Source organism: Talpa europaea (genome assembly GCF_964194135.1).
Source record: "Talpa europaea genome assembly, chromosome: 12".
Lineage (NCBI taxonomy): Eukaryota > Metazoa > Chordata > Mammalia > Eulipotyphla > Talpidae > Talpa > Talpa europaea.
This window is the reverse complement of record NC_140079.1, coordinates 6,672,102-6,686,822: the sequence shown is the minus strand read 5'-3', so window position 1 is coordinate 6,686,822 and position 14,721 is coordinate 6,672,102. Positions and strand designations below refer to the sequence as shown.

The 14,721-nt window shown below is 61.3% G+C and overlaps 2 protein-coding genes across 2 annotated transcripts; one reads left to right on the top strand and one right to left on the bottom strand.

Moving 5' to 3' along the window:
- Positions 1–2,235: 2,235 nt before the first annotated feature.
- Positions 2,236–7,098, top strand: PRSS57 (serine protease 57; the record flags this gene model as incomplete). The annotated part of the gene is made up of 5 exons (XM_084248607.1): positions 2,236–2,314; positions 2,899–3,052; positions 4,134–4,278; positions 5,959–6,222; positions 6,859–7,098. The coding sequence occupies 5 exons, from the start codon at positions 2,236–2,238 to the stop codon at positions 7,096–7,098; spliced, it is 882 nt and encodes a 293-aa protein (XP_084104733.1).
- A 2,105-nt stretch (positions 7,099–9,203) lies between these two features.
- FSTL3 (follistatin like 3) lies at positions 9,204–14,256 on the bottom strand (the record flags this gene model as incomplete). Its single annotated transcript, XM_084250938.1, has 5 exons — positions 9,204–9,259; positions 9,366–9,593; positions 10,190–10,405; positions 12,605–12,790; positions 14,154–14,256. 5 exons carry the CDS (start codon positions 14,254–14,256, stop codon positions 9,204–9,206), a joined length of 789 nt encoding a protein of 262 aa, XP_084107064.1.
- Between the last annotated feature and the right edge of the window lie 465 nt (positions 14,257–14,721).

Below are 14,721 nucleotides of genomic sequence, written 5' to 3'. Positions count from 1 at the left end.
TGAGTGCAAGAGGGAGTGTGTTCGGAGGGAAGGGGCTCCAGGGCACCCCTCCCCTGGCTTCATAACCCTGACGCCCGGCCCAGGCTAGGTCCGGCGGCGTGGAACAGTGCACCAGGAGTCAGACTCACTCTGTCCCTGTGGCCCTAGCCCAGGGAGCCAGGCCTCTACAGGTAAGCGAACAGGTGTCTGATGAGGGGGCCGTCTCATGCCATTTCAGCACGGATTCTACCGCACGTCCTCAGAGTCCAGCCCAGCTGAGAGTTGCCCAGGAAAAGAAATTACATGACCCTAAATTTTATCTCAGAAAATAAAGCGCTCCAACAAATCAACAACGCGTCCAGTGAAGGGAGCCAGATCCTGATCTCACCATCACCATTTTTACTGTTGATCTGCTCTGACAGGGCGAGCCCACCCCCACCCCCCGCATCTCCCCTGGAAAGAACCTCCCAGGATTCCAGTCTGGGGTCCGGGTGCAAGGGCCTCTGCTGTGCAGCCCCAGGCAAGCTCCCCTCTCCGGGACTCAATTTGAGAAATGGAAACACAGACTCCCCCGCCCCCAGCCCGGCTGCTCCTCAGGGCTTTGGGCGGCTTGGCAGTTTGGGAAGGTCGGTTTATTTATTTCACAACTGCCCACCCGGCAGGAAGAAGATGGGACCAGGCCTGGGTCAAGCAGCCCCACAGAGGTAACGGGCTGCAATCCCGAAACCATCTCCCCTCCATGCAACCCTGGCCTCTGGGCTTCCGTTCCCAGTCAGCCTGACACCGACACCCTCAGTTGCCCTGAGGCCAAAATGAGGCACCTGCGGCCTCTGGTAATTTCATACCAAAGCCAGGGACCTGTGGCTAGAGGGTGGGCCGAGGCCCGGGGACACAGTGTGGCAGGGCAGCCCCCATGATCTGGGGCAGATGGGAGCCGCTGCATGGTCTCCCAGGAGATGACGTCCCCTGCAGCTTGATGGGCCCAGAGATGCCCCACACTGGGCCTGGGACTGGGGACGTGGCTCTGCCCATGGCAAAGGACTCTGCAGAGGACTCAGTTGCGGCCTCGGAGATGGGAGGAGCCTGGATTCCCAGGCCAGTGTCCTCACGAGGGTCCTCACAGAGGGAGGAGGAGGGTCGAGGCAGAGGGCAGAGAAGAGGCCGCTCCGCTGTCTGTGAGGACAGAAAGGGCCTAGCCGCGGTGCGGTGCCTGTAGAGGTTGGGACAGGCGGGAGACAGGCCCTGGAGCCTCGGAGGTGCAAGGGTTTCGCCCCCACGGGGTTTAGCCCCCTGAGACCTGTCAGGCCCCTGACCTCCAGGACTAAGTAAACCTGTGTTGCTTTAGCCCTCAGTTGGCGATTTGTTCCAGCAGCTGCAGGAGTCACTTGGAAATGCCCGCCGGGGGGCAGTATTTGAGGTAGAACTGCAGGCCCCTCACTCAGCTGACTGCCCCCGGGCCCTGGGAGGCAGGTGGAGGGGTTGCCCTGCAGCTGGGCAAGGAGTGCCCAGCAGGGCTGCACTGACCACTGCAGGGGACCTGGGGGAGCCGCTAGGGCCGCCGTGGGATGGGCAGCAGGACTTGGGCGCTGCGGCCTCAGTGCCCTGTGCCACACTCCCCGAGGCAGGGACTGCAGGGTCTGCCCGTGGCCCAGAGCTGCCACCTGCACACCTGGAGCCACCAGCAGGTCCTCAACATCACACAGCTGTGCCCCGCGCCACCCGCACCCCGGCTTCCTAGTGGCTGCCAGCGGGGAGAGGCCCGGGAGGAAGGGAGGTGGAAGGAGCTCACCTCTGTGGAGGGGATTTTGGCAACGTTTAGAGAACTGGGGCGGGGGCTGTTAGGGGTTGTTACTGTTGTCACTCTCGCCGCCCTTCTGCTCTGTCCCTGTCCCTCTCTCCGGCTCTGTCTCCCTGGGTCTCTGTCTCCTTCGAACTCCCCATCTCTGTGCCTGCCTGTCCCCGTTTCTCTGCCCTCCTTCAGCTCCCCACCTTGCCCTCCTCGCCCTCCCCGTCTGCCCTGGGGGCTGGGCAGGTGCCTCCCAGAACCCCATGCAGTTGTGATTGTCAACAAGCTCCCCAAGGCAGTTGGAATGCCAGGTTCCCCAGAAACACCTGCTCGGAACTAGGCATCACTGGTGGCCGGGGTGGGGGGGGCCTCCAACCACAGGCCACAGCCGGTTCCCCCTTCCCAGCTGTTGGCCAAGTGTGGGGCCACAACCCACAGAGCCTTGAGAGAGACACCAGCCTCCAACAGCCATGGCACCCGGGGCTGGGTGCTGCGCCCACCTGCTGAGGACTGTGGTCTCTGCCCTGATGCTGCTCATGAGGCCCCCAGGTGAGGACCCCTAGGGACCCCTGCCTGCTACCCCCAACCAGAAGCCACACACGGGTAAACACCCGGGTATCGCTTCCCAGTACCCCTACTCAGGTACACCCCATCTGATACCCTGCCTGGTACCGCCATGTGGGTATCCCCACTCAGTACACCTCACCCAGTACCTCTGCATGGTATCCCCACCCAGTAGCAGCTTTTGGGCACCCCCATACCCAGTCAGACATCCATATCAAGACATCACCCAGGATCTCCCCAGGTGCCCCAAGAGCCACACCCCAGAAACCCCACCCTGACCCTCACCTAGTACGGGGCAATAGCCCTCGATGGCCATCCCCTGGGGATTCCAGCGGGGAAGGGGGCGGAGGCCTGGGGGACTTGGCCAGGCCAACCCAGGTTCTCTGGAACTGGAGACCCAGCACCTGTGAGGTCCTCCCCAGGGCGCTTCACTCTGAGTCTCTCCTCACTCCGTCTCCCCCATCTCTGCTCCTCTCCCCCCCAGTCCAACAGACCCGCCCACCCCATCTGACCACCCTCGCCTTTCTTCCTGTCCCACCCATGACCGGGTCCCCCTGCCCTGCTTGCAGGCTGCTGGGGGACCCGGATCATTGGGGGCCTCGAGGTGACCCCTCACTCCCGGCCCTACATGGCATCCCTGAGGTTCGAGGGCCAGCACCACTGCGGGGGCTTTCTACTCCAAGCCCGCTGGGTGGTCTCCGCTGCCCACTGCTTCTACAACAGGTGAGTCTCGCCTGGAGGCCGCCTCTGCCTGTTGCCCCTGCCCTGCCCCCAGGACACAGCAGCTAGGGTGTGTGGGGGAGGACCCCTGTGGGCAGGGAGGGATCCCAGGCTGGGGCATGGGCAGGAAGGGACAGGCACGACCCCTCACTGGGGACGGGGAGACACAGCTGGGGCTGGATTTACTGGACAGCAGGAAAATGGGGTCGGGGGGCAAGAGAAACAAGGACGGAGCAGGTGCCATGACAATTAGAGGATCCGCTCATCGTATTCATTGTATTGTTATAACAATTATTAGCATTGATATCAACTTGATTGGAAGAGGAACTTATAATAAATATGAGTTATATTCGCCCTAAGTATATTTTTATACTTATTAAAATTCATGTTGCAATATCAGAGTTAAAAGTTATTGGGAATAGGACCTCCCTGGTGGCGCAAGGGGTTAAGCACTGCACTATGAAGCTGGCCACAGCCTCTGCAGCACGAATTTGATCCCCGGCCAGCCAGGGAGCAACCCACATGGCGAGTCAGACCTCTCCTGACTCGCCCGCTGTTCCCCTCAGCAGTGGATTTCAGTCAGTCTGCCTGTTCTGCTCCCCACTCTGTCTCGGGTGAATCCTCTCACCCTCCCGCACCTCTGGCCTGTACCGCAGCTCTTGTATGCATAAATAAATAAATCTTTTTTTAAAAAAAAGTTGGCACAAGGGGTTAGTCTCAGCACTATGAAGCTGCCCACAGCCACTGCAGCATGAGTTCCATCCTGTCCAGGGAGCTACCCACAGGGCACAGCAGACCTCTCCTGTCTCCCCGCTGCTCCCCTCAACAGTGGATTTCAGTAGATCTGCCTGTTCTGCTCCCCACTCTGGTGAATTGTCTCACCCCTGGCCTGTACCCCAGTTCTTGTATGCATAAATAAATAAATCTTAAGTAAATAAAATGTTACTGGGAATAACAACAAACAATTATTGCCACTGGGCTTGCTGAGGATAACTGGGTGCTGGACCTGTTTCTCAGATGGGAGATGAAGCCCAGGGCAGGCAGCCCTCACCCCTGTCTTGCCACGTTACTCCCAACCCCACAGAGACCCCCAAACAGGCTTAGTGGTGCTGGGAGCCCACACCCTGCATGCTGGGGAGCCCACACAGCAGGTGTTCGGCATCGCAGCTGTCATCATGCACCCCGACTACCAGTCCATCACCCACACCAATGACATCTGTCTGCTAAAGGTGAGCTTCTGGGGGGCACTGGAAGGAGGTCTGGCAGCCCCCACATGACCTGCCATATTTAGAAAGAGCTGGAAGGATCCTGTGAGCACCAGAGGCAGGGCACAGCCTTCTCTGCCCAGTAACCTCTTGTTCCTTCAGGACCAAACCAAAGTGCTCCTGGTACCCACAGGCCCTGCCCCATCATCCTCACCGCCTCCCGCTGAAGGCGGCCCTCCTGCTCTCACCTCTCGCCTGGGCGCTGGCTGTGCGCTGCCCGGTGGGCCTCGCCCACAGGTACCATGAGGCTTTCTCCCTTGCCTCTTTCAGCTTCACCTTCTCCAGAGAGTTCCCTTGGCAACCCCCAGCCCTGTCCCCCCACCTTTCACCTGTCCCGCCTTGCTTTTGTCCAGCAAGCTGTCCCCTGCCAGCAGCCCCTGCCCTCATCCCTTCGGCGTCTTCACCTTGGCCATTGCTCAGTCTCCTCCAGGTGTCGGGGGAACATCTATCCTGCTCATGACTGTTTATGGCACACAGCAGGTGCTCAACATTCGTGCTGAAAGGGGGAATATGATTCTAGGGTAATTTAGCCCCTAATCCTAGCAAAGGTCGGAGGCGGAATCCTGGAATCTCTGAGGGGGAGCAGCTCCTCCCAGGTGAGGGTTCGTGCAGGGTGCATCCATTTGGACCTGCACAGCCCCTCCTGCTTGGGGGACCACCTCCCCTGCACCACCAGAGTACCCCAAATTCAATTCAGGCACCACCAGGGCCTCCATTTCAAAGGAAGAACTGCCCCCCAAATGTGGGAAAAAATCAAAAGGAGAGAGATTCAGCATGACAGAAATAGGTCTCTGTATGGTCCCCAGTATGACAGGAACGGGCGGCCCTGGCGTGGTTCTATGGCAGGATAAGAAGGGGGTAGCAGGTGTCAGCAGCCAAAGCTCGTGAATTCTGCTCATCTATGAAACCCCAGAGCCTGGAACCCACTGCTCCAGTTCACCCCACCCACTCTACAGTCAGGGAAACTGAGGCTTGAGGTGGCCCGGGAGGAGCCCAAGATTACAGCATCAAAACCAGTTACCCATCCCATGAGCATTTATTGAGCACTGACTGTATGTCACCGGCACTGGGGACACAGCCATGGACGGCCCCAGGGCTGGCCCTCACAGAGCTCTAGGTTAACAGGTGGCAGCTGCATAAACTGAACTTGGCAGGAGCATGTGGGTCTCGAGGAGAGTACTCGCCTGGCCTGGGAGTCCAGGAAGGCTTCCTAGAGGAGGTGAGGCACATAAACCGAGGCCTGAAGCTTTAGGTGGCAGTGACAGTACAATGTGGGCCGAGGAAGTGTGGAGGTGGGCCCAGAAGTGGCAATTTGTTTTGGTTGGAAGGGAGGGCTGAGTCATGGGCCAACAGATCCTATCCGAGGGCACTAGGGAGCCATGGAGATTTAGAGCAGAGGAGATGGGGTTTGAAGGGTCTCTGGGGAGCTGAGGTGAGACTGGAAGCTGTGGGAGGTCAGAGCCCTGGTCTGACGGGGTTGAGGCCTGATGGCTTGGCCTGGAAAAGGGGTGGCACATTCTGATGATGGTGGCTGCCATTGATTTTTCTCCACTAGGCCAAGAACAGACCAGGGGTCACAGGTAAACTGAGGAGGAACAGCCGTGGGTGACTGAGGATGGTCCTAAATGCAGGCTCTCCCTGCAGCTCAATGGTTCTGCCATCCTGGGTCCCGCGGTGGGGCTGCTGAGGCTGCCACGGAAGGGCGCCAGGCCACCCAAGGTTGGGACACGCTGCCGGGTGGCTGGCTGGGGCGCCGTGTCCGACTTCGAGGAGCCACCGCCTGGGCTGATGGAAGCCAAGGTCCAAGTGCTGGGCCTGGACGTCTGCAACAGCTCCTGGAGGGGCCAGCTGAGCCGCGCCATGCTCTGCACCCGCAGTGGGGACCGCCGGCGACGCGGCTTCTGTTCAGTAAGACATTTGCTCTCCTGCCTGCTGCAGAGGGACCCGAGGGCAGAGGGGCAGAGCCTGGCAGGCTTGGTGAAGTAGGTCGTGGCTCACCTTCGGCCACTAACAGCGCCTGTTCATAGGGTCAGAGCTGATTCCAGATGAGTCTACGCGGTAGGACTGGGGCGGGAGAGAGGCGAAGGGAAAGCAGGGATTTTAGGACTAGTATTCAAGGAGGCCTCTGAGCACCTCAGAGCTGAGACCTGAAGGAACCCCCGAAAACTGAGGGAAGGCATGCAAGGCAGAGATGGGGGGCGGGGCTGCAGTATACAGCTGTGCACAGCTATGCAGGTTGTGCACTGCGCAAAGTGCCAGTCTTGGACACTTACACAAGCAGTACCCAGGAGAGGGCAGGATGAAGACCAAGGCTGGCCCCAGCTCTTGCTTCGGAATGGTGAACAGGCTGGTCTGGCCAGAACTGAGGAGAGCTGGTGGCACCCAAAAGGAAAGTCCTGAAGACAGAGAGGAGTTTGGCCTTTGAGAGCAGGAGCACAAGGAGTCAGGCTTTCCAGGCAGGGAGCACTGAGGTCAAATTTACAATAGAGGCTCCTCCTGGAGGCCCAGAGAGAGACCAGGATCTGACTGCCCCTTCACCCTCAGGCAGACTCCGGGGGACCACTGGTGTGCAGGAACCAGGCCCACGGCCTCGTCTCCTTCTCAGGCCTCTGGTGCGGCGACCCCAAGACCCCCGATGTGTACACACAGGTGTCAGCCTTCGTGGCCTGGATATGGGACGTAGTCCGACGAGGCATTCATGGCCACCACCCACCCTCTCGCCCCGGCCCACCAGGGTCCCTGCAGGAGTGCCCTGACCCACAGTCTCATTGGGTACACAGATGACATGGCAAATAGTTCCAGCCCAGAAAATTTTATGGCTGGGGCAGGGGTCTACAAACCCCCAAATCCTGGGAAGCCTGGTGTGTGGGATGTGGGTGTCTGTTCTAAACAAAAATTACCGAAAGAGCTGAATAAAATGTAACTGACCAAACGCTATGGTTCACCTCGAGTCGACCCACATTCCTTGGGGAGTCATAGGGCCTTGGTGTGGTTAGGGTCTGCCACCCCTCCCACATGCCCTTGGGACCTGTGGCCCCTCTCCACCCTCCCATTCACCACCAAGACTTACCTACCCCCACCTGACACCCCACATCCAGCACAGCCTCTCAGCTGTTGCACCTGCAGTGCTGTTCCTCACCTACCCGCTAACCACATTCAAGTGTAGTTGGGGAAACTGAGGCCGGGAGAGGGTAGGGTCTCCATCACCAGTATGGAATCTCACACTGGCCTGGATCCCCATGAAGCCTAGCCTTATCCTCTGAAAAGTGCTGAGGACAAACGCGGCCGGCGCATACAAAGGGATGGTGTGCTTGCTGTTGCCCGGCTATTACTGGCCGTATTACCACCATTGCACCCTAAACCCTTCCACACCAGGCCTTTGTTTCTGGACCCTAAGCCAAGGGCCTCCTGGAGCTGCCCTAAGTCATTGTGATCCCATAAAGGTATTTTCCCAGCTGCCCCAGCCCTCTCCTTGGCTGCTGCCCCCTGCCCAGAAATGGACACGGAGGCACAGTGAGTGGTTGCCCTGTGGACATATACCTTGGGTCTAACCTGGGTGCTTCCAGAGTGTCCCCCCCTTCACCTCCCTAACAGCACCCCAGGACCCAGGCTAATGACGCCCTACCAAAGGGCCCAGATACAGGCCAGATGACCCTGCCCCTCCCCTTGAGCTCACAGAAAGGGGGAAACGGGCCTGGATACCGCACAGTGGCATTTACAGTCTTTATTTCTTTGGTGAGGCAGGACCCCAGGGTAGGGGAGGTTGACCTGTTGGGAGGTTTGAGAGAACCCACCTACTCAAGGGCACTTTTCAGGGCATCACGGTAAGGCACTTTCTGGAGCTGGGGGAGGATGAGCGTAATTGTACCCCTGAACCCCTCACCCCAAACTCAGGGAGCTTGGTTCCTTCCCCATGAGGCCACCCAAATTTGGTCTCAGTCCCTGGCCTACGTGGAGGCAAGGTTAGGTGACAACCTAACCAGTGGAGGGACCCCGGCCAAGGCCAACATGGCTGATGTGGAGCCCCCTGAGCCTGGCTGGTGGGAGAGGAGGGTCCAGCTGGAAGCGGGGTGTAGGACAAGCTTCACGGGACCTAGGGGTCCTGTGTCTGGAACTCACCTATGGACAGAGCAGCAGGCATTTGCAGTGCCACTTATACAAGCGGCTCCCTAATGCCTGGTATGCAGTGGGCCTTGGCATCAACACTCCATCCCAGGCCACTGGGTGAGCTGGGGCTGATGGGTCCCACATGGTCCCACCCGAAGTGGACTTGTCATGGGATAAAGGGGCCCAGTGTCCTCGAGTCCTGTCTTTGAATCAGGGCTGTTCCTGTCCCAGACAGGGCACCCCTGGACATAGTGCTTATTCTGGGCAGATACTGGCACTGCACTTCTGAGGCCTGTATTAGAAGGTACAGATAGCAACTCCCTCATTGGAGGGACAAGTTGGTTCTCAGGGGCCAGTTCTTATCAGAGAAAGAGGAACAGAAAACCCCCAGAGTTCCTGGGCTGGTAGGGAGAAGTGGTTGCTTCCTTGGGGTCTTGGTTATGTTCCGAGGCTCATCTAGATACACCCTGACCCAAGGTTCCTGCTCCAGATGACCTCTTCATCACTTGCTGGGAGGTAACCCCAGCCCCCTGGCTGACAGGACAAGTAAGAGTTATCCCTGAGGGAGCAGAAGCCCGGGTCCTCCTGGGATAGTAGGGTGTCTGGGGGTCCCTCCCACCAGCTCTGCTCTCAGGCCTCCTTCTCCCCCTCTAAAATATCTCCACGAGGCACTAGAGGGGCCAAGCTCTGAGGAGTGTCTGTGGGACATAAATTAGACTCTGCTGAGGCAATAAATAAAACGGGGAGGCCTGGAACGCCAGGTCCAGGCCGGCCACGCCAGATCACACGAAGTTCTCCTCCTCCTCCTCCGACTCTGGCACTAACGGTTCCGGGGTGCCTGCGGGAGTGGGGGGGACCGTAAGAGAAACGGCTAAGGGGACTGGGGGCTGGGCTGCCGCTGCTCTCTGCCCCCCCAGGAGGCTTGCGACGCCCCCGAGCCCCACCTGCGCAGCTGCCTGGGTGGCGCACGCCGATGGACCGGCCCAGGAAGCAGGTGGCCTGGCGCAGGTGGCACGAGGACGCGTAGGTGACGTTGTTGTTGCCGCAGAGCTCCTGGCCGGGGCTGGAGGGCACGGGGCAGGGCGCCGCGCGACACACCACGCAGTGCGCGCTGCCGGTCTGGTCCACCACGCACGACTGCGGCCGCAGGCACACCACGTGCGCGCACGACTCTGCGGGGGGCGCGAGGGCGGGTCAGACGCACCTCCCCGCGGGCGCGGCCCCGCCCCGGCCCCGCCCCCGCGGAGCCCCGCCCCCGCAGCTCCAGCCCCGCCCCATAGAGCTGCGCGCAGACCGCCCACCCCCTCCTCAAGCCCCGCCCCTCTGGCGGTGCTCAGAAGCCACGCCCCTCCGCGAGCCCCACCCACCACCTTGTTCCGCCTCGAGTCCCGCCCCCTCTACGCCCACAGCTCCTGTCACGTACCCGTCTCTCTCACCCCACGTGAGCCCCAGAACCCCTCCCTTTCCAAACGTCCACCCTACTCTTCCTCAACCCAACGCCACGAAAGACCCAATCAATCTACCCCACTTACCATTAAGCCCCGCCCCAAACGGCGAGACTTACCGTGGGCACACTAGGCTGGAGCTCCGCCCCCACGTACTGCGACTGCGCACCGGTCCGTGGGGAGGGGGGACGGGGACTCCGCCCCTCGCCGCTGGCCCCGCCCCCCGCCCCGGCACGCCCTGCGGTGGCCGCCCCGTCCTCCGGCTCGGACGCGGACGGCCTCGCCCCGCCCCCGGCCCCGCCCCCGGCCCCGCCCCGACGTACTGCGGCAGCGGCCCCGGTACATGACGCGCAGGTCCGGGTGTCCGCGGCAGCGCGCCGCGCGCAGCTCGCACTCGTCCCGGTAGGTGGCGCCGTCGGAGCCGCAGACCTGCAGGCTCGCCGGGAGCCCCGAGCAGTCGGGCGCGCACTCGCAGCGGGGGCGGCCCCCCACCATGCGGCACGCCTTGCCGGGGCCGCACTTCACGCCGTCGCACGAATCTGCGGACACAGGACACGCGCGTGGGCGAGGCCGGGGTCCTCGAGTCCCTCGGCGCCCGCGCTCGTGCTGAGGGGGCCGGGGCTGGAGGGGGCCGGGGCTGGAGGGGCCGGGGCTGGAGGGGCCGGGGCTGGAGGGCGCCGCTCAAGACCGAGGGTCGGGGCGCCTGGGCTGGGGGTTCGGAGCTGGGTGCGTGGTCCGTTAGGGCAAGAATCAGGTAAGGTCCGGGTGAACCGTGAGTCGGGGCTGCGACTCTGGAGAACTGGGGTCTCCACCCGGCATCGGGGGGCTCAGGGACAGGCCGCCAGCCCTAGCCCTGCCCTCTCGCCGAAGCCCGGCTTCCAGCTCGGGGCTGACATCTGTTCCTTGATTTACGCGCGATTCCGGGAAGGCTGCGGGAGGCCGGGCTGCAGCGAGCGGAGGTGGAAGTGGGAACCCCACCCGGTCCAGGCTCCAGGTTTGCGCCCTGTGGCTGCCAGGACCTCCCTGGAGCGGGCGACGCCGAGGGCGGGGCCTCGCCCGAGCTTCCTTTCCTGGGGCGGGGGCCTCCCATACCAAGCCCTGTGAGTCAGTCGGGGTTTTCTGTCCTCATCCCCCCATTTTCAGGTGAGGCTACAGGTCTGGCCAGGGGCAGTCTCTAAGGGGTCCAGGTCCCAGTCAGGCCCCCAACTTCAAAATGTAAATCAGATTTCACTAATGAGCCACTCATCACCCCTCAGGCTAGTGGGTCTCAGCGCATCCGCATCCGCTGAGCCACCCCAACTAAGTACTATTGCATTTTATTGCCATTTAACAAGAGCGGAAAACAGGCTCCGTCATCAACACCAGTGGAGGAGAGCAGGGGCACACACCAGACCCCAAGGAGACCCCGCTTTCGTTGCGTGTGTTTGGGGGACTGATTCTGAGCTCTTGAATTCGCCCTCCAGCCTCAGTTTCCTGGGCATACAGTTGAGCTGATGGGGGAAGGGGACGTTACAGGGACCGCCCTAAGACGTTGCTCCTAAGAGAAGGCCTGGTGGGCCTGCGGGTTCCCCCTTCCCCCTGCCAGGGCATGTGGGTTGCACCTGGGCACGCTGAGCAGAGGGCGCCTCCCACGCTGCCCGCCCACACTCACATCTGGAAACACTCCACCCGGTGGCTTCACACAAGCAGAACGGAAGTGGGGGGGTGCTGAGTCGCCATCCCCAAGGCCAGATGAGGTGTGTTGGGGGGGCTGGGGGTGGAGTCCTGGACCATTTCATGCCCAAGCCAGGAACTTTTGGGAGTCTGTCCTCCCAAAAGCCAGAGGAGGTTCTGGAGGGAGCTGGGGCACATGGCAGTGAGTTCAGGACCACCCAGCTGGGCTGATCTGGGATTAATCACATCCCAGTGGCCAGCCAGGCTACTCAGCTTGGCCTTGGGTTTGCAGCTCCAGCCCTCTCCCTGATCTCCTTCCCTGACCCCACCCACCAGAGCCTTAGCTCACGGTGGTCTTGTGCTCACGCCACCCCCACCCCTTCTCCAGCCGGTAAACACCTAACCATACCCCAACACCCTGACTCCAGTGCCTGTCTCCTTCAAGTCATGCTCCTATGTCCACTCTGGGCCCTCGCAGCTTCTGCCTTGACCACAGGGAGCTGGGGGAGTCCCCAGTCCTTACTCCAGAGCAGAAAATATTTCTTGACACATTCATTCAGCCTTCAAAGAGCTCCTAGTATGATGGCGCCCTGGCATTTCTCAGAACATGGTCCAGAAAGCACATGATTGTTAAACCTGCAGCTGTGGCCCCAGCACAGAGTCTACGGGGCTAAGGGCAGATAAGGACATCTGGGAACACCAAGTGGCGTCACAAAGTAGAACGGCCAGTGGGGAAGGCCTGCCTTCCTAGGGGCTAGGTGTGAGCGAGAGTCCTTCCACCAGGTTCAGCGCAGAGAGCACCGGCCATCCAGGCAGAGGGCTCAACAAGAGCCACGGCCCAGGGATGGAAGCCAAGCTGGGGAATCCCTGGGCTTCTTCCTGGTCCTCAGTTGAGGACAGCTGAGGCCTGGAACCTGAAAGGCCCCCAACCCCTCTCTCTGACACGGGGTTCCCCGGCAGCTGCCTTCCAGGCAGCCTCGGCTGCTCCTGCGTATCCCGAGAACAGGAGCTCACGTCCAGCTATCCCACCTCACCACTGTCACCACGATGACCCTGACCTGTGGCCACTGCCCCCAGGGTCTCACCTTTGCAGGGGAGGCAGTGGACGAGGCCCAAGAAGCCCAGGAGGCTAATCTTGTTCCCCGGGTGGGTGAAGTTGGACCACGCGGTATCGATGTTGCCGGAGGCACAACACTCGGCCTGGCTCACTTCGGTCTTCAGCACCAGGCTGCAGGTGGCCTCGCGCCCCTGCTGGAGCCAACAAACACCACCTGTGGACAAGGTGGGCAGCTCCTATAGGGCCCACATGTGCCACTCCTGACACTTAGCCCTTGACCTTCCACCTAGCTCCCAGCCCGCAGGAATGCATACAGTTGGTGCTCAATAAAGATGGAGGCCGGGACGATCCCTTCTCGGGCTCCAATTTGGGGAGGAGGGGCAGAGCCCTGCACAGGTGTCTCCACCCTGGCTCTGGATCCATTGGGCTCCCGCCTCCTCTCTGACTTCTGCCCCACATACATAGCCCCCCTGCCAGCCCCTGGCCATCTGGGAAATGCTCCCCTTTGCTCGAGGCCCCCAGGCTCAGGTCTGGCATCCTGCCCAACAAGTCAAGCAGCCCGTGGCAGGACAGTGCTGGTGTGTCAGGGTCTGTGGCCCCAGGACACCTCTCCCACCTCTGCCCTCTGTTCAGACAGCACCCGAGGGCATGCAGAGCCCCCCTCCCCTGGCAGGCCCCCCTTCCCCTGGCCGCCTCTTACTCACTCCAACTTGGGAACATTCCCCTTGCATGAGCTCACCATCTCCCCGGGGACGCGGGCCTTCGGGGAGGGGGCTCAGCTCTCCCCTTGGTATGGGGCTGGAATGGGGCTGTGGGGTGCAGTGGGGGGTAGGTGGCCCTGTTTCTTCACCCTTCAGTGGGGGCAGGCATGGCCACAGCCCCCATCCCGGAGAATTCACTGGTTTCCTGGCACTGTGTTGAGTGCCTTCTGTGGCCCAGGTCTCGGGACCCAGCGCCTTGGCACCCACCTTCTAAAAGGGGAAACCAGGGCCAACAGTGGGATGCTACTTGCCTGGCATCTCCACCAAGTGGCAGGTAGGAGATTCCAATGACCCATCTGCCTATGCCAGACCTCGGAGGATCGGAGACCCCAGCTGGAGGTCCTGGGTTCAGCCACCCAGGCTGAACCTGCCTCTGGGGCATCAGGACCTGGAGGGTCCAGACTGAAATCCTGGTTGTGCTACTTAGAAGCCCTGTGGCCCTGTGACTCGGTTTCCCTGTCTGGAAGTGGGCATGCTGAGAGTACCATGCTATCGGGCTGTCGCATGAACTCAAGTAGGGGAAAGGTAGACACTAAGCGCTCAATAAATGTCAGCAATCATTATGACTACTATTCTTGACAATAATTTTAAGTTACATCTGCTCCTTTGACCTCCTGGTGTCCCTTTCTCCAGCCCCTTGGGCCTGGGTTAGGGGAGCCCCAAGTCCTCCTGAATTCAACCTGCAGCGGGCTAGTCCCCACCCTCCGACCCCCAGTTGCCGCTGCCGGGCCCCCCAACATCACCCCCTGGCCTGCATTCCTGGCAGGCCCACGTGGGTGGCCCACCCTGCCCTCCCCTTCCGACTGCCCCACTCACCGGGCGCGGGTTCCCCCGAGCCCATGGAGCCCACGAAGCCCAGGGCCCAAGCCAGGGCCCCCCAGGGCAGTGGCCACAGCGGCCCTGGCGCCCTGGGACTCATGGTGAACGCAGAGATGGCGGTAGCCCTGCTTTGGACCGCGGGTGGACGGCAGGGCTGGAGGCGGCACTGACTTCCCAGTGCTGCGGCTGGGCCCTCCCTATAAAGGTCCCGCTGGCTGCGGGTGGGGCGGGGCCGGCTGGGCTGGGGCGGGGCTCGAAGCAGTGTCGTGCAAGATGTGTGCACGGGCTGGGCCTGGCCACCCGGGGTAGCCGCTGAGTAGCAGCCGGTGGGAGTGCAGGACCTGACCCGGGGAGCGAGACTGTATCTGAGGAGGTGTGGCTGTCGCTGGGCAGGGGTCAGAGTTATTGTGGGATTGAATTCAAGGTGTCACCCGGGTCTGAGGATCTTAAGCTGTAGGGCTGTGGCTGAGCCAGCCGGTGACCCCTGGGGATCGTGTGGGCAGGTCCACGTCCTGCCTTCTCGTAGTTTACAGGTGTCCTCCACGTGGCCTGAACCTCCGGGCCA